The following is a 26790-nucleotide window of genomic DNA, read 5'->3' on the forward strand; positions in this document are numbered from 1 at the left end:
CCATAGCCACTGGCATCCCGCATTAAGGACTCCATCTGGCGTTTGTAGGAGCCAGACTCTTATGGCCCGGTTCAATCAAACACCCCCATACAGTGGCACCTGTAGCCGCAGCGCCACCAGGAGTGGTAGTGCAGCTCAACCCCCCCTCCTCCTCCCGAACATTAAACCGCCTCTTTCAGTTGGCCACATGACTTAATTCAGTGAAATGAGCGACAGTATTTATCTTTTTTAAGAACCCACATAACAAATGTTACACAGGATTGATAATTCAGCAAATCATTACATAAAAATGTACATAATTACATAGTCCAAACCATCAAGCAGAAGAGAGGGGGTGTGTCGTATATCATCAAAACAAAGGTGCACTACTCAAGAAACAGACAGAGCGAGTGGTTTTAGACGGCAGAATTTCCAGATCGCAACCTTAACAATAAAGGGGCACATATAAATCACCATAAAGCCCAGCTTTGAGCGTAAGAAACAGTTGGACCTATGCGTACACAAATAATTGAAAATAGGTGAAGCACGAGATCCCGCAAGGCCGCAGCATTAAAACGTGGCGACAATGGGGGATATTTCCTACAACTCTGGGATAGCGCAACCAGGGAAAACCGTAAGATCTGGTAGGTGTGCCGTCTTCTCCTTCATGTTCCTTTTGCTCGTTTCAAAAACCCAGCATAAGGACTACTGAATATTCCGAACACGCAAAAACTAACTGCACTTGAATACCAAGAAATAACAAAGAATAAAGGAATAGTCACCCTAAAAATGTTTAACCACATGATCACGCTAATGGTAATCAAAACTAAATAATCTAATATCGAAAGGAGAACTCATAGAGGCGCGGACATAAGTAAATGAAGCACGCTTTTCTATTCAAAAACAATCCCGCCTTCTGCACAGGAGATAAGAAAACAATGTTTGTCCACGTAAAAAGGCTCTGGGGTCTACTACCGGTTCGCTTATACCACGACTGCCAATTTCCATTAAGCAACGCGCGAAACATTTTAGAAGCAAACAACGTGTTTCTTTTGTTTTTGTCCGCGCCAGTACATATTGAAAAGCACTGATGTTAAGAAACAAACAAGCAGTCATTTGATACCTTCAATGGCCACACTGCAAAATACGAAGCTTGTAAAATAGGCGAAAACATAATTAAGTCTTCCGCAGACAAGAAATAAGCATGCCCCCTGCATGTAACACCGCATGGTACCTCACATTCGGGAGGTACCATCCCCGAACCCTGAAAACCGGCGGTCGGGGTACGGGGTACCCTGTATTCCGACATGTTGCTCGTATCGTATGAGGCGAAATGCATGGCAGAAGAGTCTGGGACCACAATGTAGCGCCGATGGGTCGATAATGCATTCGGGGATAAATACATTAAACGATCAGGACGGTGGCCGCTGTATAAAAAGTGGCAACACATGACCTGTGTTGTGTGCGGTTCAGTGCACGCTGCTCTTCTCGGATACCTTCATACTTCCCGGTATGCCGAACCAGAACCATTCGACAGCACGATCAGTGAGTAGCAAATACCGATACCTGGTCGAACGAACGCAGCAAAACTCAAATGGCGCTGGTTGTTGTCTGTGCAAAAGTCGTTCAGTTCAGCTTCAGATATCCAGACGGTGAAATGGTTGAGCCGTGCTGCTACAAACTCTTACATAAGTTGGTGCCCATACTAAGTATTGTGCGTGTGTTTTGTAGTGCATAATTACGCTCTTGGGCTTGCGCGGTGGGTCCGTCTGTGCCTCTTGTGTGTAAAAATATCGCTTAGTTGCATTTGAATAAAGAGCGTATCAGTAAGCGGCTGGGGTATTTCACGGGACGTGGCTGTCCGTATAGCAGGGGTGTTTATCCGTACCGCCGCAGACAGTTAAACAGGAGGCGATCGGAAGCAGGTAATGTTAGAATTAGAGGAGAAAGAACTCGAGGATGAAATAGTAGACAGGGAATTTCATGCAGGGTTATGGGACACTATTCGCTGCCGAATTTCTTGGCATTATATAGCCTCTGTAATACTTCTACCCGAGCTATAGACTCTTTTATTCCTTTATTTATATACAAATACTGCTATCTCCCATGAGAGACAGAGCAGCTGAAGATTCATGGAGCGCTACGCGGGTGCATCCGCAAAAGTTTTTATGTTTTTTCTCACCCTCTGAGGGGCGACTTCTCTAATTATTCATGTATCACACACCCCTATGTGTCTATAGATGAACACTGTAAATGTACCTAACTGTCAGCTCTCGGTGTATTTGGCGGCCCATAAATGTACTGAATGAGTAATCCAGATGCAGCTGGTGGGGGCGTTGCACCTCTGTGCGAGCGAGCCAGGCATAACGTGCTAGCGCGCATCGCTATTTCCCGCCGCTGAGCAGCCATTGCTCGTATGCCGGATGTGGGAGACGCGCCTTTCGCTGTCTGTATGAAAGTAAACCACTTATGTGATGGCTGCCGTGTCGGCTCGACATCATACATACCTCGCAGTCTGCAGGAGACAGTAAGCGTGAGTTAACATCCGAGTGAGAGCAACAGCTATTTCGGCGCATTTGTTGCTTTATGGACGGCAGTGGCTGTTTCTAGGCCAGGTTCAAAAATAGAAGCGCCTCAGCCATGTCTCAGTTAGAACGCCTTGTCATGTTTCTGCTTACGGATTTGGGCTGCATGCATTGGTATTAACAGGGAGGGTATCACGTTAAGACCGGTCTCATATTGGGAGTTCACAAAGAACCACCCCTTCAGGAGACTCACTCGCGGAACCCGTTCGTACTCTGTACCTTGCAGATTCTTTTACAAGTCCCAAACTCTTGCATACATACAAAGTTGAAATCTTTTTACGCTATATTCTCGACATTTGATTTCCAGCATATGCATTCCGCCAACATGGTATGCGTTGCATCCTGCATGCGAACCGAAGAGATGGCAACGCGTATTGATGCCATATCGACATAACATATTTAGCCGCGAAGCGGCCATTTGGAGCTGGTTGAGGCAGACGTCAGTCGCCCAGCTCCATACGACCAATCATGTGAAGGGCGACACCAAGAGACTCGAGGGGGCCACCTCTGTGGTCTGCTTTCTCCTGGTGACCCCCCCCCCTCCCCATTTTAGTCGGAGACGAGGCATTTCACTTTACTCTAAAATTTTTCTAATGAAGTTGTTCAATCAAAGAAAGCGCAATTTAGTGCTTATTGCAAATAGAGAACCGGTGCAATTCGACATATCAGTGGAGCATGCAGCGCATTGAGGTATATTCTTTATAAATGTCTTCCCGGTCTTCGAATAACCCGATTGTCTTCGAATAATACGAAATAATATATTAATTTCAAGGATATTTTAACGTGGTAGCGTTAGCGGCCCCGTGTGGCAGAAAAGTTGGTGTCGTCGTCGGCGGCCGTCGTCCCGCTTCGTCCGGCGTTGGCCGTGAGCGAAAAATCCAAGAAGCATTAATAAAAAAAAACGAGTAGGAAAAATCGCCGACCAGAGGAATCGAACGTGGGCCTCCGGGGTGCGAGACGAGCACGCTAACCACTCCGTCACGCCAGCTAGATGGTTTGAAATGGACAAAGGCGCATCTATTGATTGCGGTGTTGTCTTAGAAATGTCCCTTAGGAAAGTGTATTAATGCGTATAATAATAATAATAATAATAATGAGCATGTAAATTACAGAATTACAGAACACGCCGTTAAGCGAGTGGCAAATTACTTTTTCGCTGTACTTCATCTCCGCTTGGCGTGCACGTAGCGCCATCATGCGTGTGGCGCACGGAATAAGATAGACAGGGCATGGCCTCCGAGATCTTCATCGCGTCTGCTCGGATCGGTATCGACATTGCCGACGAACTACGACTGCAACTTGAGGCCCGCGCGTTTCGGCAAGGTGGCTGGCAGCGCTTCTTCGTCCCAGAATCACGCTTCAGAACAAGTAATTACCAAACAGTCGTGCTTTGGACAAGTTAACGAGTTTTATCATGTGAACTACGTCTTTGTGTCACTCAAAAGCGCGGCAAGCAAATGAGGACGGTGCGAACGGGGCGCGATAACGCTATCGCGTTCCATTCCTAAAGGCGAAGCTTAAGCGTCCTCCAAATTTTTTTCTTCGCTTTCGTCTTTTCCACAATTTGATCAGGATAAAAAAATGTCTTCACGTACCCATTTTACTCATCCCACAATGCATCGTGCTGGTGTAGTCGTTAGGGCGCTCGACTGCAGTGCCCAAGGATGCGGGATCAAATCGCGGCCATGGCGCCCGCTTTTCGATGAAGGCAAAAGTCAAGGTGCCCCTGAGCGGTGCGATGTCAGTGCACGTTAAAGGACCCAGGTGTGGGAAATTTCCAGAGCTCTCTACTACGACGTCTCTCATAACCTGAGTCGCTTTAGGACGTTAAACTTTACAAACCAACCAATTAATCAAACTAATGCTTCGTGCAGGCTTATTCGTGCTTCGTGCCGCAATTTGATCGAAACACAAGCAAGGATGAAAATGAATGTCTCATTGCTCTTACGGTTTTACTTCGGGTGATTTCAGTTTCACTGATGATATTAAGTGAGCTTTAGTGGCTGCAATTGATCTGTGTGTCAAACCCTATGAGGTTGAGTCAAATGTCGTTCCAGCGAGAACAGTAGTGAGAGATGATGGTTTGAAATAGTGCAAACTACGTGCGCCTTGCACGGGTGCAGCCATTGCAAACCTCTTGTTAAGTTGGCATTTTTATAGAGATAGCTTGCAAGGATTCCTTCACCAGAAACAACAACATTGTCGTCGGTGTCGGTGTTGCGAGCGAAACATCACAAGCGTGGCGCTTGCCGACGATAGCTGGCAGTTGACATGGCCGCACTCTGAATAGACATAGGGTAGCCCAACGTTACGTTTATAGGAGCTGCGAAATTAGGCCTCTGCTTTTATATGGGATGGTGATATCAGAAGCAGGCTGCCAGTACCCTTCCATTCACGTTACCTCTAGGCTACGCAGGCACATTGTACATACGTCTTTGTTAACGCTGGAATTTATGTGGGGGGTCATAGCCTACAATATTGCTCCATATTATTAAAGGAGGACGTTAAGTTAACCGCATAATTTTCTTTTTTTTCAACTGCTTTTTCTTGAGCCCAGAGGACCTCAGTAGACCTTATGCAAAAGTGCTGGCATCTACCGGAGCAAAACCGAAATGAGTAATTGGCCCCATGTTGGAGGATCGTGTTCGAGTGATTGCCTGGTGCGGAACTTATGAGCGGCTATTTCGGTTTCGCAGTGCTTTTATTTTGAAGATTAGGAGAGAAATAATGGCTGACATGTGATCCGTAGACCTTTCAGGATTGTCCACGTTTCCGAGTGACTTCGCAGGTACCAATCATGCATTGAAAATGCTAACGGAGAGGCACCACGGCTGCGAGGATATTCGCAGTGGTGTCGTACGTTCAAGACGAGGAAGTGCATTGGGGCAGGATTATCTTTTAATTCTGAAATGTCGGACTTACAGCGTTCTTTTTGCCTCGATGATTATGTCTTTGAGGTTCAGATAATGTTCCGCACCCGCAATGCGCTTAGAACGCCATATCACGATCACACACTCGGTTGCGAGTATACACTTTGTTGAAACTTGCCGACTGCTAGTGCGTTTAAGGCTGATCAAAGACGTAGTGCCTCTGAGCCAGAGGATGCAGTCGGTATCTCGGACAAAGCGGCCAAGTATTTATGGAAGTGAAAATTAAATCGCCTGTGTGTCGATATTTTAGTGCTGTTGAAGATCCCAAGGTGCTCCAAATTATTCCGCAGCCCTCTACTACTGCGAGGTTGATCACCTGGTGCTGTTTGGACGCGCTAGAAAACGAATGGACTGACAATTTGCATTTCTGCGTGGATTTCGATGTCAGGATAGCTGGTGATAGGCAGAGTGACAACCTAACAATACTGCCGGTGTTGCACTGTGGGTGCACACCGCAGAGTGTTCAATTCTGCTTGGAAGATTCAATCTGCGCACAATACGCGGGAAGACCGATCAACCGCCAGTGGTAAAAGACGAATTTACATGGCTTACTTCATGCGCAGGGCTATCTGCAGGATAAAACAATTAGTTGTAGTTTAGCTCTAGTTAACCCTAGCTGAATTGCGAGAGCGACGGCGGGAGCTTCTTTTGCCTGCTGCGTTATTCCCCTATCACTCCATATCAGTGTAAGGTGGGGACACTTAAGCTCATCATTTAAGGGTATGATGGGAGAGCGTAAGCTACCAGCGCACATGTAAAGTCACGCTTCAGTCAAGCCGTATAAGCCTGCTTGCGTGTCTTAGAGGTAAAGAGAATGAAAACGGTTCTGGCAGGCTGATTCTGATATCACCCCCCCCCCCCCATATGAAAGGAGCTACCCGAGTTGGCAGCTCCTACCTGTGGCATAGGGGCAACGTGAATTCAAATGTCATGGCAGGGTGATTTATTTGTGAGGAGACTGTAGCCGCGCCTCTTTACAGCATAGCTGCGGCCACCCGTGGTCTCGCTTTGGCGGTCGTAGTATTGGTTTCGCAATTAAAACTCGGCACATGAATTCGAAGTGCCAGGCGCAAAAGTAGTACCGCGTGAGATACTACTAGCTGACTGGCGGAGTGTACCGTAACGTCTAGCATACCACGGAGTGCTCCTTGGCAAATTGAAAGCTAAGCAAATAGCTCACATTTGGCCTTATAGAATTATAGAACCTTAACTATAATTACCCCCGGAGAAGAACTCAACATCTGGTAGCGGTTTCCCGCTGACCAAATATCGTGATCCCAGTGAGAAAAACCTACCGAGGCACCTCAGTCTCTTGCGCTGGTAATGCATAATATTACATTTTACAGTTTCGCTTCCATAGCGTGATTTTTTAACAGAGTTAGATAAAGGCTAGCCCTTTTAACGCGTGGTTTTGTCATTTTGAAATCATTTACGCGTAGTTTAGCGTTTCATTCTAGATTCTGCTCCTCGATGCCTTTTTAGTTACATATAGCTGTATGTTTTAGCCTAAAGTTAATCACATTTAACTGCTAAATGTTTACGAACTAAAACTACAATTAGTGTATTGTAGTTGTACTCAATATAAGCTATCCAGCACTATATACTTGATGTTCAAGTGTGAAGCTCAATTTAGCCATATATACCTAACAGTATTTAATTAAGGTATACAATCAGTGCAGTGAGATTGTACTCGACATATGCTATCCAACGATATATGACATATTGCTGTAGCACAAATTTCAATTTATTCCATTTAACTAATTAGCGGAAAGTATTTGAGACCTAAATTTAGTGGCGTGAAATTACACTCGACATAAACATATCAAATATACACCACTTATGGCTGTTATACTGAATATAAGCTACATAGCCACTGCTGACACATTCCGTATTGATTCCATACATGGCGCCCATGAGCTAAGTAATAGTGCTCATTAATTCAAATGTTTAGGGAGCTGGCAATTTATTCCAATTAACTAATTAGCGGCAGTTACTTGAGACCTAAATTTAAGGAAGTGAAATCATACTCGACATAAGCTAATAAAATATATAACACTTGTGGCTGTTATACTGAACATAAGCTACGTAGCCACTGCTGGCACATTCCGTACTGATTTAATACATGGCGCCCATGAGCTAAGTAATAGTGCTCATTAATAAAAATGTTTAGGAAGCTGGCACTGTATTCCAAATAACTAATTAGCGGCAGTTATTTGAGACCTAAATTTAAGGAAGTGAAATCATACTCCACATAAGCTAATCAAATATATAACACTTGTGGCTGTTGTAATGAACATAAGCTACACAGCCACTGCTGACACATTCCGTACTGATTTAATACATGGCGCCCATGAGCTAAGTAATAGTGCTCATTAATAAAAATGTTTAGGGAGCTGGCACTGTATTCCAATTAACTAATTAGCGGCAGTTATTTGAGACCTAAATTTAAGGAAGTGAAATCATACTCGACATAAGCTAATCAAATATATAACACTTGTGGGTGTTATACTGAACATAAGCTACGCAGCCACTGCTGACACATTCCGTACTGATTCCATACATGGCGCCCATGAGCTAATAGCGCTCAATAATAAAAAACTTTAGGGAGCTGGCACTCTGACGTTTGCTTGATTGTCCTTAGCTTCTTTTTGTGTACACACTAAGGTACAGAGCAATATTCTGATACGTTAAGTAAATGATAAATGCCAACTTGCGCGTTGCTAATCCTGTACTGCCATATACTGCTGTAGGTATCCACAATCCTCTAACATGGCGAAAAAGTGCGAGGTCACCGAAAGGGGCGCCACTTTTAACTTAAGATCTTTACCATTTAAGTTTTTCACATGTCAACAGCACATGGGGTGTCGTTTGTGGTTTCCGTAAGCCTTCCAAGGCTTGCATTTGATGCAAGGCGCTTTAGGATGCCTCCAACGGTGTCACAAATGCTCTTGTCTTCGGATTTGGAGAAACATTTCCCACTTTCGTGGGAGATAAAAGTTATCTGAATCATGAGATAAGTCAATAAAATTATTTTTATCGTTAAATTGGGATGAGGCGCCATCAGAGTAGCGCATATTTTTCACTGTGGGTAGATTTGTCTTTAATTTTGTCTCATGCGTATTCAGCCACTGCGATTAAGCCGTCGCGACAGAAATGGTGTAGCCCTAGGACGATTTTGATTTTCCCTCCTGCTACACACAGGCTTCGTTGACGATTCATAAAATAGCACTCTTATCTTTTAATGTTCCCTACAGCGCGCTATCAGATCAGCGTGTGAATTTCTCCGGGCAACGATGACTTGAGGTGCAGGGTGATTTTCAAATTTTTATCGCCTAAATTAAGAAACACTCAGATTAAAATTGATGAGCAAGTTATAAATTCAGCTACTTATCAATTCAGCTACAATATATATTTATTGCTAGAACCGCCTCTGTACGACATTTGTGTCCACAAATTCTGCACCGCCCAATTTTAAAGTCGAACTTCTTTCTGAAATATACTGTGTCGTACTATAATTTGAACCAATTATATGTGACAGTATATATTGTAGAAAAGCGGCAACACATTTGACGTGGCTCGCTAACGTTGAAAGAGGGCATGAAAAATCGTAAAGACGGTGTTTTTGCGAAAAACATAGAAATAAAACAATATAAACCATGGCGCTAGAATTCTGTTTCACTGCGTACAAAAACCGCAATTCTTATTCATTATCTGTTAAAAAGTTCACAAGCGTAAAAGTTAAACATTTGAGTTTTGCAATTTATAGTCAGACCAAGTTTCACACTCTTCTGAGATATTCGGAGGGCTGTCGTATGACCAGGAACGTTTTTCGCCAAAGTTATTAGTGGAAAAAAACTTCAGATCGAAGGATATCGAGCGCAAGCTCTGGCACGTTTGGCATGACATGATCCACTATTAAGAAGCTGTAAGTTCAGAGCAATCGTTATTTCTTGCAGCTAGATATATACGGGCATTTCCTGCGATGCAGAACTTAGTGAACATTACAAGATGCTGTATATAAACGCCACTTAAAAATTGTGTAAAGTAAAATTTAACTACAAGCACTCTATTCATCAGGACTTTGAGAGTGAATATTCAGTATAATAAATGATATTACAAATGAAACTCAGACTGTTTCAAAAATTTATGTGTTCTGACACATAATATAGTCCCAGGGGCATGAAATATTATTGCAGGCGCATCATAAATCCACTTTCCAGCGATGATATATTTCACCATTCGCCATAGCACGCAAAGCTGTGGAACGGCTTATGTGGGCTTGTCTCACCTATGAGGAATACTGCTTTTTTTTTTTAAACCTGAATCTAGCCTACGTGCAAGTCATTCCCTAATCATGTTCTGTTACGTTTCCCCGCTCTTCAAATGCAGTGCCTCTTCAGTGAATGCAGCACCTGGTCCGTCGAGGGTGCGTGTTTTGTACTATCAAATTGTTAGGAGGAGAAGGAACGAGTGCTTTAGGAATGTCGCTACAAGTGGCCGACTATGCCATCTTCTGCTCTCTCACGACGCTAAGCCTAGCACTAGGACTTTACTATTCAATACGCAAGGCTTATCAAGCAGGCCACCGAAGCCTTCAGGAACAGCCTGCTTCTGTCACTACGCAATCACGGCAAGAAGAGGTGTTCTTGGGCAGCCGAAGCCTTCCCACCTGGTCTCTTGCGTTGTCCATGCTGGCATCAGGGGCATCTGGAGTGGGAGTCGTGAGCATGGCAGCGCATCAGTACGCCTATGGCATGCACTTCCTCTGGGACAACGTGGCTATAGCGATGACGACGCCGTGCATCGTCTGCTTCTTTCTACCAGTGCTTTATCGGCTAAGAGTGACTTCAGTATTTGAGGTAAGCTTTGTGGGGATGAGTTTGATACAAAGCCTCAAAATTTTGTGATGTTTCAGTGAAGCCTCGAGCAACGACAGCAGATATTAGAGACCTTTATTTTACTACTGCCGCATACCGCGGCCGTCTACCGCTACAGCGCGCTGTCCGCACAGTACGCGCTGATTGGTCCCTGCGTGCGGAGACCGCCGGAATTTGTCAGAAACGTGGCGCCATCTGCCGGTCTCGGGGTTATCTGCACAAGCGAACTGACGCTCGCGCGGTAGCGGTAGATGGTAACGGTAAGCGGTAGCGCTAAGCTAAACATATCTATTATGAGGGTGGTGCAAACGTGTTCTGGTCAATTTGTTTTACTTTATGCCTCATATTAAAATAGATTTCCACCCGTTGGAGTAAGTCGTCATGCCCACAAGCCGCAGCACCGTCGTAATCGATGGCAATTTTGGACTTGAGTCGGTTCCCAGGGGCCAGTTTTCTTGACATAGACGCGCCAGACATAAGGTTTCTATTTCTTTCCATTTACCATAATGAGAACACTGTGCAAAGGAACATGAACACCTTTGTTTCTTCATTAGTGATGTTTAACGTAAAAACAAAATTAGAAAGTTCTTAAGCTTCGCTTAAGAGTAAGCGCGACTGCACAGTTAATACCAAATTTTCATTTCGTTCATTAAAAAAATATTGAATACCTTTTAGAGTAATACAAATTGTAGAATAATTATTACTGCAACTTTATTACATACCCCAAACCTATATTAGTAAGTCATACCAGTGCATCATACGCATTATACCGCGTTAAATAGGTGACCTTATAACAAGTGTCGTATCGTAGACCCTTCGTGTCCTATGCGTGGTAAGACCACAGGGGCATGCAGTGGGACTGGATTCCAACCTGAATGTGACAGATTTACTGTATTGAAATATTTCTATTTTCTGAATTATCTCCATCAATAACTTCCCTCTAATTGTAGTGTCATTTGGACCCACCCACACTTCGTTAGCTTTATTTAACAGCTGGGTATTTACGTACAGGCTTATTCCAGAAGCACGCTGGATTACGTAAAAGAATTCAACAAGTGTGAAGGCCTATCTGGTTACGGCTTGGGTTGGATTGTGGGGTTTGACGTCCCAAAGCGACTCGGGCTAAATAAGACGCTGCAGTGGAGGTCTCCGGAAATTTCGCCCACCTGGAGTCCTTTATTGTGCACTGACATTGTACAGCATACAGGCGCCTTGCTTTTGGTCTCCCCTGGCTGGATATAAAACATAATCCAGATCCCAGGAGGCGGAGACGGCTGTGTTACCTCCCATTGCTCAAAGTGTAGGTATGCCATTATTCACTAGGAAATATGCAAATGAAAAATTTCGGAAACTCGTGATAGGTTACGTCATTTCGATAAATACAATCTAGCCGTCTCATAACGGCATTGTGAGACCGTCATCATTGTGCTATTAGTTGTTTGCATGGCGCTACACAGTAACGGAGATTTTAATGAATTTGACTTGCCGTGGATCACTTGAAGTGTTTCGTGTCAATGGATGTCGGTGAAGCAGTTGCCTTCTTCAGTAGTACGCTAAATATTCAAGTACCCCTTTTTCACAAACGCCAGAGAAGCTATGCAAAGATAATGTCAAGCAGCAAACCGCGTGTTTATTGCCACAATAGTATACATTAAGACATGCGCCTGGTGAGAATTCGCATCTACTTGAGTCTGGGAAAGGAGGTGTGTATTTAAGCGAAACATGCAGGAAATTAGATTAGCTGCACAAAATCCTAAATTCGCAGAACGTTAGTTCGGATTACACCGGAGCGGCATGTGATCGTTAGCAGAGCATAGATCTTATGCGCTCATTCGATGCTCCAGCCGCGTCGCCGCTGGCGCCAGTGTAACCGAGCGAAGGGGCGTCACGAAACTCAGAACAAAATATAAATTCTGAGAGCAGAAAGAATAGCTCCTCCCTCGAGGTTCTTTTTTCTTTTCTTCCGAGAAATGTTTTTTGGATCATGAGAAAAATAGAGAACAATTTGCAGCTGCACATGCATGAATACATCCCAGGATGCATCTCGCTAATTCTTTAACTCGATACATCGAAAACACGCATAAAGAGATGTGAAAAAATCTCGCATTAGGGAGTATCGTTATGATGAGAATTTTTATTTTGCTTTAAAATCGATCATCTACATAATTATGTATTTCTTTCACGTTGATCAACAAATACACAATAAAATTTCTGCTGTGCTTTCTGTCGTGTTAGAAGCTGCTGGCTCGTTTCGTTTCTATCACTCCTGGCAGTTGAAATTCGTATGATTACTGTAAAAAATACTCCACATTCTTTTGTTTTCCACCTTTCATCACAAGACAGATGAGAGCCTGCTGCCTATCAACCATGCTTGATGTTTAAACTACACGACGTTGCACCCGGCTGATGACATTTTCACAAAGTTTCTCTAATTTCATTCGTTGAATGTCTCGCAAGCAGCTGTGTAGGAGCGACTGATATGAGGAAGATGTTACTTATGGGACACCCTAGGAGACGCAGCAGAGTCAGCTTTGGTTCACGATAAGTTCTGGGGCCCTTGTTCATATTTTTAGAGATTTTTTATTTGACCAGTTGCGAAAAATTGGGGGTATTAATATAATCTGCAGAAAGTTTGGGGGTGTCCATATAGTTTGCAATCATAGTGTTTGGACGTCAATACATATGTCATTTTCTTAAAATAGTCGTGGACTAAGCCTTCATACAACACGCGACGCATGCGAGTATGGGAAGTATGGGAAGAAGTCAGCACCTAAAAAAACATTTCACATGGACTGCTAAGACAAGCACATGCTTCTTCTATTTGCCTCACGCTATTTGCAGTACCTGCGAATGCGTTTTGGAAGCGGCGTGGGAATATCGGCTTGCCTCATATATTTCTTCTTCAGCGTAAGTATTGGCCTTCCGTCTTTTTCATTTAGTTTCTCTTGAACCAATCCAGAAACAAGCTCAAGTATAACAACATTTATACGTTCGTAGTTTTAAGCGGGTACTAAATTAGGGAGCGCGCTGAGTCAAACACTTAAGCAAGCGCATGACACTTATTGATACCTTATAAAGAGTGCGGTGGTTTTTTTGATAGGATACTGCAGGAATACGCAGGAGGTAGCGTAAATGCCAGCAACCTCACAGTTCTGACACATCTGTCTTGCCACCTAGTTATTGAGTGGATATTCTGGAAGCAGGTCAGGTCACGATGGAGCTACAGGTAAATATATGGTTCAAAGTCTAACCGAGCCCGACAGGTGCTGGGCACTGTGACACTATAGATCGACAGCTTAAACAAAGGAGTGTTCAACACAAAGCAGGAGCTATCCGCTACTCATAGTTGCTCAGAACTGCCAGATAATTGATGACAGACGTCGCGAAATAAAGAAAACAAATATGCAAACGGTTGTCCCAACGTAAGTTCATCGCATGTTTGAGACAGTCATATCGAAGAGTTCAAAGCATCCCACGCTATGAGGATCTAAGGCCTACATTTGGCGGGGATTTCAGTAATCGGCCTCCGGAAAATAATAATCGCAGCTTGGGGGGACCGTTATGAATATGCAAACGTTGCTTGCATTTGTATCCGCATTTATTTAACTCCATATATGAGGTATTTTTGTGAAGATAATGCTGGGTTGGCCGTTTGAAGATGCACCGGTGGTTGCTATCGTAACTGCCATATAAGCCAGGCAACCCACCACAGGACACATGTGGACTGTAGCGAGGCAGATTTAATATCTACGGTTAAAACAGGCGAACTAGAAAAGGACGTCCAATACTGGGATATCAGCGCAATCTTGCAGCAGGCGGACGCTTATGATACAATCCGCCTAGTAGTGCACAATGCTGACAGAAAAATAATCACATGTAGGTAAAGTAATATTAATATGAAAATAAAATGACTGCTTATCGCACCACATTACACATCGTAAACGCGTTGAACCCGATAATTTTAATTACGTTCTGCACAGTGCTTTTAAATTATGTATTTCTCATGTCGCATTGAAACTGAATTATTTGCTGAATTATCAATTATCCTTAGGCATCGCAGCGGTAAGAGTCCTAAACTTGTAGAACTGAGTCCTAAGCAGTTACATATTTTCTAAATATACCACTGAATACTACAGAAATTATTTGTAAAATTTCAGTTGAAAGTTAGCCCTCATTCTTGTTGTTGGTTCAGTGGTTGTCATTACGCGTTTTCACTGACCGCTCATTTAGATCCTTTTCGACGCTTGATCTGATCAATGATTTTGCTGCACCCTTTTTCCACTTCTAACAGCAAACATTAGGGGCCGTAAGCATCTACAGTGCAGCAGTCGGATTGTCTACAAGTAAGTAATTTACACAATCTATTTTAATGCGTAAGCCTTAAGTGGCTATATTTAAAACGTTTTTCACCAAACGTTTTTCGGCAAGGTTGGGTCATAGTGAGGGGAGATAAGAAAACCGGAAACGTTTTATTTGATAGAGGATGGAAAATGTCACCAAGAAAAATATTTGGTTCACGTGGAGCCATCAGTTAATTAACGTAGACCTCGAAATAGCCAAACGGGGTAATGTCAGAGTCCATAGCGGTCGCATATGACACCTCACGTTTGGCCACGTGACCATGACGACGACGGAAAATCGACGTAGTTATGTCGAAGTCGGATGTCACGTCAGTGTTTGACGTCATAAAACCGGACATTTATTTATGTATTTATTTAACGGACGTGTTTGGACGCGAAAGATGCGAACAAATGAGTGAAAGTGATCAGAAAGTGTTTAAAAGTTGCTAATTAATCAGACTAAGTATAATTGAAGCATACATAAAAAAAGAAGGCGTCCAAAAATTCTAGGGGGCACTTTCGACCGCCAAAGTGCAATGTGGCGAAAGCCTTTGCTTGAAAGCCCGCTGATTCCTGCTTTACTGCGCCTGCTCCTGTATGCTTTGAGGCAAGGTGTTCAAGGAAGCGCCTAATAAAAGGCGCAGTAGGGGCGCCTCGATCAAAGGCGCTGCAGGGTCAACTTCATATATGCGTGAATGACCTGGTGAAATCATTGGTCATGACCAGACCAGACGCCATGACCACTGGAAGGTTTCTTGGCTAAAAGCAATCAGAGCAGCTTGGCTGCCATGAATGCAATAACATACCAACGATATAGTAAATCGCCACATCAATCAATAATTCTAATATAGACACATAGAATGCGAAATTTTTATTTATTTATTTAGTAATACTGCGGAGTCGGTTGACCCCAAACAGGGGTGAGCAAAGATACAATATAAAAAGGTACAACAAAGTTACACGAGCTTCATGGAAGGGAAAACAGATGATTTAAAAAATAAACAAGGTTTCACATGTGTGAGGCTCTCAAGTTATCAATAAACATGTCTACATTCAGGCTGTTCACTACACACATCGGCAGATTATTCCATTCTGCAATTGTCTTCACAAAAAAAGAATGCTTAACTCTATTAGAGTATGCTCGCAATTCTTCTAGCATTTTTCCGTGACTAAAACGCGTACTTGCGCGCGAAACAGGAGTGATGTAATCATGGGAGTTAGTTTTAATCACATTGTTGTATATTAGGTAAAACAATTTCAACCTTGCTTCAGTGCGCCTTGCCTGAAGGGATTCTAAACCTAGGGAGTTGATCATGTCTGAAACACTATCTGTGCGCTTGAATCTGTTACAGATGAAACGGCTGCGATCCTTTGCACTCTTTCTAATTTTGAAATATTCTTGGCTGCGTAAGGGTCCCATAGACAACATGCATATTCGAGACGAGGACGCACCAAAGCCTTGTACGCTGCCAATTTCACGTTTGCTGGGGCCTCTGACAGTTTACGCCACAAACACCACAGAGTCGTCAGAGCTCTCCCGCAAATAACATCGATGTGAGCGTTTCAACTTAGGTTATTGCTTATCTGGAAGCCGAGATATTTTACAGACGCGGATTCTGGAAGTTCTACGCCAGCTATACAATATGGATGTGTCAGGATAGTTTTCTTTTTACAATTTCTGAGGACCAAGCATTTATTAATGTTAAGAAACAGGCCCCATTGGGTGCACTAATTAGAGATCGTCTGCAGATTACTGTTGAGCTTAATCTGGTCCACTCTGGAGTTAATTATAAAGTATGGAACGCAGTCATCAGCAAATAATTTACCTCTAACTTCTGGGTCAACTATATTCGTTAAGTCGTTTACACTGATCAGAAACAGAATAAGACCTAGAACAGATCCTTGTGGGATACCAGATGAAGCCGGTAGTGGATCAGAGTACTCATTGTTAACATTAACATATCGAAATCTGTCTTCTAGGTAGGCTTTAATAAGGTAAATAATGTTACATTGATTCCGGCAATGTAAAGTTTTTCTACGAGTTTAGGGAGCGGAACCTTATCAAAGGGTTTGGCGAAATCTGGGAAAACAGCGTCAATTTGTAGTTTGTTATTAACTGCGATAAAAAAAACCATGACAAGTGGTAATCAGTTGTGAGACGGTTGATAAGCCACGCTCAAACCCATGTTGTTCATTAGAAAGAAAATTGCTGGTTTCCAAAAATTCTGTCCAGGCACGGCAAATCACATGTTCAAACATTTTACAACCGATCGAGAGCAAAGAAATAGGGCGATAATTAGATACACAAGTTGGCTCGCTTCCCTTAAAGGTTGGTACGACACGTGCGGTTTTCCATTCTGGCGGTACTGCGCACTGAGCCAAACAGGCATTGAAGATAGCAAAGAGATAATGGGACAACCATTCTGCATAGCGGCGAAGAAAAGCTGGTGGAATGTTATCAGGCCCACTGGACGTTTTGGCGTCAAGTTTCAAAAGCAGGTTAAAAATACCTTCGCGGGAGACGACAACATATGGCATTAAAGAGGAATAGTCGCCTGGCTTAGAAGGAAAACTCGAGTTTTTATCAGCATGCACCGATTTAAAATACTCATTGAATACGTTAGCAATGTTTTTTGGACCTGTGACAGGTGAACCATTGACTATTAGTGACATATTGTGTTTCAAAGAATTCAGACAGGAGCGTCATCTAAACAACGACAGTTTCATTACGGCAACCCAATTTATTTTCTGATCGGTTTTAGAGTGAAGACAACAAATAGCTGCATTGTTTTCTTGCTCCTCGCTAAGGCTTCCCAGCACAAAATAACAAGTGCTTGAGAATGTATCTAAGCCTCCTAATCAGATTTCAGTAGGAAGTTAACTTTACAACGGGGTTGGTATACTGCATTTGCATCTCATGCTGGGCTTCATATATGTTGGCTGAACAGGCTGCTGCTATAAGGACATGCTACTGAATCACCTCAAAGTGTACATATTAAGGATAAAATTACAAATTTCGGGGGGCACGTTCATTCATGACGCGCAGAGCAAGATTTGAAAAAAAGGCACCAGTATTCTGCCGAATATGCGATTTGATACTCGCTTTGTAATAACTGCTTTTGTTTGTTTTTGGCGCCTTTTCTGCCCTTTCTGCGCACATGCTTGCTTTTAATTTCATATATGCACTGTAAGACGAACAGTATGACCTCTTGTTGGTAGGAGCATCTGTGTATGTTTATATATTTTCTCTTTCTTCCCTCGTCTAAAATTTTCGCTCAATTTTTTTACATCCCTGAGCACGGTCTCAAACTTGTGATATGTTTAATAATTATATCTTTTAGCTCGCAGGCATTACAGCGGCTGGGTAATTTTGAACAGAATTCATTTTTGTTCCCAATTTGGGGCTTTTTTCTTAAACTGCCTTACTTATCTTATTGTCGTCATTGGAACTGAGAGCTACATTTAGAGGAAATTAACAATTTTAACAAGGACTTGCCCAAAATACTTAATACCAATCCTCGAAAATTCTGGAACATCACCCCTAAACACAAAAACGATGTCACTATCACAAAGAAGCGGGAGAAGTGCTTAGTCATGCAGATTGTGCTCACATGTTTAATATTGCATTTCAATCAGTGTTCACTAACGAATCTGACGTGCCATTTCCTGTGCTAGACAACTTTTTTTTATAATATTATGTCACCTGTTGAATTTAACACCTCTAGGATTCTATCGCTGATTGATAAAATGAAACTTTCATCCTCAGCCGGCTTTGATAATATCAAAGCTAAATTCCCTAAGAGTACTAAACCTATCAGTGCCGCATATTTATGCTTGCTATTCCAGCAATCACTTACTACAGGCCAACTTCCACGTGACTGGAAAGTTGGGAAGGTCATTCGAGTATTCAAATCCGGTAACAGCAATTCTCCATTAAATTATCGGCCCATTTCTTTAACAAGTGTGCCTTGTAAGGTCATGGAACACGTCATATTCTCCCATATCATTGTCTTCCTGGATTCAAACAATTTTTTTTCATTCCGCGCAGCACGGGTTCCGGAAAGGCTTTTCTTGTGATACTCAACTAGCGCTTTTTATACATGACCTGCATGCCAACCTAGATCTTAACCTACAAACTGAGCTATCTTTCTTGATTTTAAAAAAGCTTTCGATAAAGTTCCTCACAAACGCCTGTTACACAAGTTATCTCACATTAACCTCGATCCAAATGTGGTTATATGGATTACCGAATTTCTAACTAACCGCACTCAATCCGTCTTCGTAAATGAATATAATTCCAGCTCCCTTCCTGTAACGTCTGACGTCCCTCAAGGTTCCGTACTAGGTCCCATTCTGTTTTTAATATACCTAAATTATTTACGCTTTCAAGTGTCCTGTAAAATCCGCATGCTTGCTGATGATTGTGTTCTTTATCAAACAGTTAATAATACCTCTGATCAATTATACCTCCAAAACGACCTTAACAAGATTCAGGAGTGGTGTGAAATTTTGCAAATGGAACTAAACCCTCACAAATGCAGTGTACTGTCTTTTCATCGCCGCCGCAACCCGCCCATATCCCTTTATCAAATTGCCTCCGTTCCCGTGGAAAACTCATATAACTAACATCATTTCTTCAGCTAACAAATCCCTTGGTTTTCTAAGACGTCATCTTCGCGATGCTCCCTTGCACGTCAAGTTACTAGCTTACGAATCACTTGTGAAATCAAAGCTAGAATATGCATCACCCATTTGGCACCCACATCAAGCTTACCTCACCAATGCACTAGAACGTTTGCAGAACTGCGCCGCCAGATTTATTCATTCGTCATACCAATACAGCACCAGTGTATCATATCTGAAATCCGTTTATGGTTTACAACCACTCGAGATACGCCGCCGGATAGCCAGTCTTTCACTGTTTCACTGTTTCACAAGTTTTTTTACAGCCATCTACAAACTGCACCATATATGGTCCCACCAGCACGCATATCTCACCGCACATTCCACCATCTCCAGATCAGCCGTCCACCTGCACGAACCGTCACCTTCGCAAACTCATTTTTTTTTCACGCGCCGCTGCGGACTGGAATGGCCTTCTCGAAGAGATTGCAACAACAACCTGTCCAATAATATTCGCACAAAAAGCCTACAGCTATTTATCATCATAGCACATGACTTTGTACCATCTCATCCAAAATTTGTATCCACCCCTTATGTAATGCCCCTCAAAAGGGGTCCTTAAGGAAATAAAAATGAAATGAAATTTCAAGTCGCGATCAGCAGAGTTCGAATAAGCAAACCTTTTATAATGTACCAGGCTCCGTTATGCTGCTTTTACCATACCTGTTGAAACAGGAGTCAGTAATATGGCTGATAGCAAACAAATTACAACTGGATTGCTGCACGTGCACTGTTGGGAATATAATACATAACTAACGACAACATTAGGTTCCAAGTTATGACCAGTGAACTTGCGGTGTGTGCATGTCATGACGCGCCATCGCTCTCGTTATTTTGCCGTGAAGGTTATAAATCTTATCTGTCCTTTTCAAGACCCGTTGGCATGTGTCCTTAAAACTGTTATTTTAAAGGGATGGAACGATCTTGAGCTCTCTGTTTGTTTATGCTGGGTATCTGGCTTCACTTTATCAATTTTCTTTGTAGCCCGATATGCACAGTGATCAGTCTGGAATTACTGCAGGCAACTACCGTTTACGTGCAGTTCCAGAAGTTTCGAATATAATTTAAGCTGTTTGTCTGCATGTTTCTGCGCAAGTTTTTAATTGTGCACAGCCGAATGCAGTGCGCATTCTTAATTCGACGACCGACGAGCACAACTTCTGACACCGACGCTTTCTGGTTTCTTAATTCTCTTGCGAGCGCAATTTAGCCCAATCAACAGCTTCTTTCTTCAGTAAAATGCTAGTCTCTTCGTCTGGCGCCTATGGCACTGTCACCACCACGTGATAATGCCCAGAGATAGTGTCTGAAAAGATAGTTTTGCTATTGTCCCTCTGCATAATCACTCCCACGACACTATCTTTCAAATTAAAAAACACACACATGACACTTGTGTTATAAAAAAGTAAATAGATGTGACAATTTATTTGGCATCGAATTTCATCCATAGTTACACAAAAGGTATAAAAACTTGACGTGCACTTGTACTCAGAATAAAGATCGGAAACTACGCTTTCTCTTTCTTCCAGTGAGTGGTGCTCCCCTGCTTGCGTGCAACTTGATGGTCGGCGTTATAGGGACATCCTACACAGCTCTGGTAAATATTTTGAATTTTGTCTCGTCGCATCGTTACACTGAAGCATCTTGCTGGTGAGGATTCTTAGTGAAACACTAGAACAACATCCGGCTGTACAGCCTGCTTATTGGAAACGTTAGCGTAAACAGGCTTCCAAACGACCTTTTTCGACACTTTCTTGTCGCCATTCGCCGATAAGGTCCAGTTTAACCAACATTTATATATCGTCTCCTAAAAGCCCCCTGTTGGAGTTCGGAATATTTGGCTTTGCGGTGGAGATCCCAAGTTCATGGGATTAACCCCGTTTATGGCCACCTCATTTAGACGAAGACGTGATGCATGGAGATAGGTTGGATGTCAGCGCAAACTAAACAAAGGAAAGGGGACAAAATAATCCGCAGTGCTCCGATACAGCGTCCTTGGCAGCTCGATTTCATCTTCGCGACATTTAAGTCCGGATACCATGCTGGATTTCCTCTTGGCAGATGGTTGAAGTTGCCCATGGAACAGTTGTATAATGTTCAACTTATGTTTTTCGTTATGTTTCGCTCCTATTCTTTATTCAGCATGTTAAAAGAATGCTAAGTATATTTGATTACCTCTCCTTAAATGATGCCTAAGTACCCTTAAGGAGAAATCGAATGAAATGAAAAATGAAATTATTTTGTATAGAGCGAAATCATGCGATGTTACCCTGCAAAATTCTCTCTAAATATATTAACGGATGAAACGGACGAGCCGCAGATTAAGTAATAGACAGAGAGTTTGTTTGGAGAATAGATCAAATTTGGATCGGCGGGACGCTATAGGAAGCTGATATTGCAGCCTAGCGCAAAGTTGCTTTCAGGAAAGGGCTTGAGCTCGGAACAATATATAGGCCTTGGCATAAGATGAGACTATTGTGCAAGTTTGTATTAACTTTGAATAATTTTATTGCATCAAATAGTCTAGTGCTATCACGGAGTGAAGCACTGTAACTTTGCATACACTGCGATGTATTTATTTGATTCGTTTTGCAAATTGTCGTTTTCCCAAAACTGTCCGCCGGATTTTTTTTTTTTTGGCGGGGGGGGGGGGGGTGTGCTAGCGTTGCTCAATAGCAATTACAAATAACGGTCCTGGCAAGACTGCTTGAAAAGTTTCAATCAGCGGCCAATTCTTCCTAACAGAATCATGCAGCAAATGAGATTTACAATCATTTGTAAGAAGACCAAAATGATTGTTCATGTTGTGAAAGCCGCACGTTAATGATCCCATAGGTATTGCGCCCGAACACAAAACATTTGGTCGGTCGGTCGGTCGGTCGGTCGGTCGGTCGGTCGGTCGGTCGGTCGGTCGGTCGGTCGGTTGTACAGATTTTATTTCCACAGGAAAGGGACGTCCTCTTCCCCGCCTCCGCCATGCATTCCGGGAAAGACGGGTAGTCGCACGCGCGCAGATTAGAGGCTGCAAGGTAGCCGTTGGCTTGTTACGGCTTCTTCCGCCAGATGAATGGTGCGTCGCTGGATCGCAGGGTCCGCGCTTCGCAGCAGGAGATCCCGGGCTTCTCTACTGTAATATTTTGTCCTGTCCCTGGAGATTGTGGGCACTCCCAAATTATGCCGTTGAGGGTCCTCTCGTCCCACAGTTTTTGCACAGATCATTGTCCTTAAGGTCTGGTAGCGCGTGAAATGCCCAGACTGGGTTCATGAAGCTATTAGTTTGTAGCCGCCTCCATGCGACAGCTTCTCAATTATTTAGGCTAACATCTGGTGGAGGTACCAGTCTACGTCCTAACCCATAGTGGTCGATGATTTCCCCGTATTTTTGCAGACGCTCGTCATATGCCCAGTGTTCAGGGGGCTCGACAGCTACCCGGAAGTAGAGAGCTCGGGCTGGCTCCTGAGCCGCCTCGTTATTAAAGACGGCAGCATGAGCAGATGTACAATTAAATGAATTTTCCTATTCAGCGTTCTTTGGGCTAGGATTTGGCTACCTCTTGCGACATCCTCCTTGTTCCAATATTTCGGATGGCAGTTTTGCTGTTGTTAATATGAAATTGGCTTAAATTTCTACGCAAGCTAGCGCTATCGAAACTTCCTCCGCAGTATATAAGTTACGGCCTCTGATGGCTGCCGCGGATACCGGCGCCCCTCGGCCATCCACTACCGAAGCTACTGCCACACCTGTTCTGCCAATGGCCGCATCGACATAGACTACTTCCTACGCTCTGATGTTATTGAACCATCGCTCTGGAGCTTCGGCTCGTTTGGCCCTCCTTTAAGCGTTAAATTCTGGATGCATGTTTCTAGGGAAGAGGGATACTGCCAAGGTATTCCTGCTTTCCTTACTAATTGCGACCTTTTTTGAATTCTTCTGTCTGGTCTGAGTCCTACTTTTCCAAGTATCACGCTGCTAATCTCAGTCGTGCTTAGTCTCTCTAACGGGGAGACTCGCGCTGCCTCCACCAATTCTGCCTACGTGTTGTGCACCCCGAGTTCGAGCAGCCGTTGCTCGAGCTGCCCAAGGGCAGTATAGCGCCGTCCTAACGCTTCTTCGGATTAGGCCTTGATGTCAAGCTTGAGAATGGCGTAAGAGATTCTGTTTATTACGTAGGCCTGAATTAGTTTTAGTAAGTTTCTCTCCTTCAGGCCTCTTCCTTTAGTTGTGATCCTCCTCACGAGTCCGAGGGATTGCTTCGCGTAAGTTTCTAATTTCCTCAGGACTTCTCCGTTATGCACGTGCGATTGAATGGCCAATCACATGATCGTGATCGGATCTACTTTGGGAACGGTTTGCACACTTCCTGAATAAGAAACTCCACGCTATTCTCGAAGCGGCAGTGCTCTGGGTTATATACGAACAACTCAGACTTTTGCGGTGAGCCCGAAAGTCTCCTTTCAGCCGTTTAATCCACAATGATGTCGGTCGCTGCCTGCAGGCGTTCCTCCGTACTCGCATTGCTCCCATTGTTAATTCAGGGGTTGATATCGTCCGCATACATGCTCCAATGCAAATTCCTTGATTTGGTTAAGTTTACCTTGGAAGCCTTTCTTTGCCACGCTGAATAGGAAGGCGATAGCACAGAGCCCTCCGGTGTTCCTCTGCTTCTTAACTCTATCGTGGGAGATCATAAAGGTTGAAATCCAAACAGGCGTTTCTTCTCGATAAGAAGACTTGCGTGTAATTGTACGTTCGCTCCCCTACTCCGAGCGCTTCGAACCGATCGAGTATAGCCTCGTGTCTGACATTGTCGAAGGCCTTGAGGAGGTCTATATGCCCAGGACCACTTTGGCGTCTTTCGATCGCAAGTCTATGATATCCCGTCTTATCGGAGCGTTACGTCTGCGTGCATAAGTGTGGTCGAAATACGACCATCTCGTGCGGTCACAGGTCGGTTTGCTCCTTGAAGCACGTTAATCTAGTCTGGACTACATGCTCCAACAGCTTCCCTACGCATGAGGTTAGGGAAAACGATGGGGATCGCAGCGAAACGGAGAGGCTTCCGTGTGCTGTGCAGTGCAAATGCACGTTAAAGATCCCCAGGTGGTCGAAATTATCCCTCCACAACAGCTCCTCTTTCTCTCTATCTACTTTGACTCCGCTTTCCTCCCTTCTCTTATGGCGCGGGTCAGGTGTCCATGGACCAAATGTGACAAATACGGCGGCATCCCTTTCCTGATAACAAATTAATTTTATTATCAGATCTAATTTTGCACTAAACGATTTTTTAGATATTTACAAGGCAGTATGGCATGATGGTGTCCAAAGTATATGTGAGGCTTGATAGATAGCACTGCCCCACTTCTACCCTTCACTTGCAGCGAATAAAAAAAACTCGAACCCTTTCAACTTTAGTAGAATAGGAGGCAAACGTTGTAAACGTGACAGCCGCACGCACGGCACGTAGCGATCTTTCGAATCAAAATGAAAAGCTTCAAGTTCCAAAAAGAGCGTAGTTCTCACCAGTCTCTTCGCAGACATGTACAGGTCAACGCTGCTAAGGCATCCGATAGACCGACGGTAGTGGAGTGGCAACACGACGGCCCAGAGTACCGTGCACACAATTTCACAGAAAGGTGAAGGGCGCTACCATGTTGAGGCGCTGGGTTGCTCTCGTAGCACAGGAAAGAGTCGATGACACCCCCCCCCCCTCCCTTAACAACCCAGTCAAACAGGTTTCTCCAAGGGTCGTAAAATGCTCTATAGGCGGCTCTAAGGTGGACGACGTGTAGTGGTCAGCAGTGAATGTTTCGAGGGGATGCAGGATAAATAATTTTCGCTCAACATGTACTGCCATAAATCAATTTCTTGGTCGGCGTTTAGTATTGGAAGAACTGTTTCACGAAAAATGTGTTAGAAGTGTTAATCTAATTGGTTCACTTTAGTTGTTCGTGTGCTGCGCTACTTCTAGTGCACATATTAAATCATCTTGCCGCATCATCGACGTTTCGGGGTAACACATGCATTGCATAAATATAGCGCAGTGAATAAAGTAAAATGAAGTAATATGCATAAGTAAACTGCACAGATTTACGCATACCATCCATGCATGGCTCTGTAGGCACATAAAAAAAAAACGTGAGTACGGTATCTTCAACTACCACAAGAACTGGCGAAGCCATTTGCAGTTCTTAAGTACTACACGAAATAGAATGAATTAGTTTTCACGCTTTGAACCTTTTATTGAACAGGTGCAAAGAGCATCAAATGTTCAACAGAAACTAGCTTTTAGCTTCTATAGTTCGCCTTCTCAGGATGGCGGAGTTATTTTTTCGTAGAAAGGGCAATTCAAATACACGTGTTAACAGTGCGTAGGGAATATAGTTTGCAAGGAGATAGGCTTTTTTCGTTTTATTCATTATCTCTAATATCTTTTCCATCATTTTCACTATTACGTCATTCCATAACGAAGACATATTTCTCACCAGTGCCCTTTTTGTCCACTTAAATAAACAGTAGTAGGAGCTGCCTAAATAATGATTGCCCATGCTAAATATGTTGCTGATGTTACTTGGTGTAAGTATAGTAGGCTCGCTTTTAATAAATCTCAGCTGCTCGTCAACACTCGTCTCCTGCCTTGTGACCATTCATTTGTGATCGTTCATTTACAGGGTGGGCTGCGAGGCGTCGTGTGGGCTGACTGTGTGCAGGGCGTGGTGCTGTTCGCTGCACCATTTGTCATAATCGCTAGGATCATATATGATTCGGGACACCTGGCCGCCCCCCTCAGGCCTCTGAGCGATATCAGCATAAGGGACTACCTATTAAGGTGAGCGACTCAATGTGCAAAACTCGTCCTAACTCCTAACTCGAAACACAAAGTACAATACTAATATTACGTTTGTCTTAACAATTCCGTGTGCTGTATATTCTTTGATGAATGGAAGAAAACGCTTTCTATCCGGTGATTTTCCATCGTCCTGTTATTGGGTGAGTGATCCTTGCATTCCAAAAAGACGGTAATAAATGTTTTTGGGCAGTGGGAAATTCTTGCCGATATTTTTCAGTGAGAACGCGAGAAACATAGCTAGTTTGCGCCCCTTAACTTTGCAGCTGGTTAAAAAGTATCGTAATTGCTACCGCTAAACGCTAAAAAACACCTCGGAGATTAAAGGCTTTTGAGAGGAGGAGCAAGTTTTGGGTTGCAATCCAGGTACTTGAATATAAGTAAACATTGATCAAGAAAATTGATCCTGTGATACTAGACGCTTTAAACTCCCTCGCCCATTTGATATAAGTAGGCGACTTAAATTAGCACAATGCAAAAGAATCACGGTTGGCAAGCGCTAGACTTATTTCTTCTCTTCTTTCCACAGTTTTGATTATATAGCACTGGAA

At 43.4% G+C, this 26790-nt stretch overlaps 1 protein-coding gene across 1 annotated transcript in view; it reads left to right on the forward strand.

Moving 5' to 3' along the window:
- The first annotated feature begins 9975 nt into the window (after window positions 1-9975).
- LOC146179763 (putative sodium-dependent multivitamin transporter) overlaps window positions 9976-26790 on the forward strand; it is a 74500-nt gene continuing 57685 nt past the window's right edge. The window contains exons 1-5 of the mRNA XM_084580272.1: window positions 9976-10353; window positions 13213-13278; window positions 14663-14714; window positions 20924-20991; window positions 26064-26221. Of these exons, the coding sequence (XP_084436398.1) occupies window positions 9976-10353; window positions 13213-13278; window positions 14663-14714; window positions 20924-20991; window positions 26064-26221 (722 nt within the window). The remainder of the gene's footprint in view (window positions 10354-13212; window positions 13279-14662; window positions 14715-20923; window positions 20992-26063; window positions 26222-26790) is intronic.

This window comes from Amblyomma maculatum, chromosome 9, assembly GCF_055883805.1.
Source record: "Amblyomma maculatum isolate TAMU_Amacu chromosome 9, ASM5588380v1, whole genome shotgun sequence".
NCBI lineage: Eukaryota > Metazoa > Arthropoda > Arachnida > Ixodida > Ixodidae > Amblyomma > Amblyomma maculatum.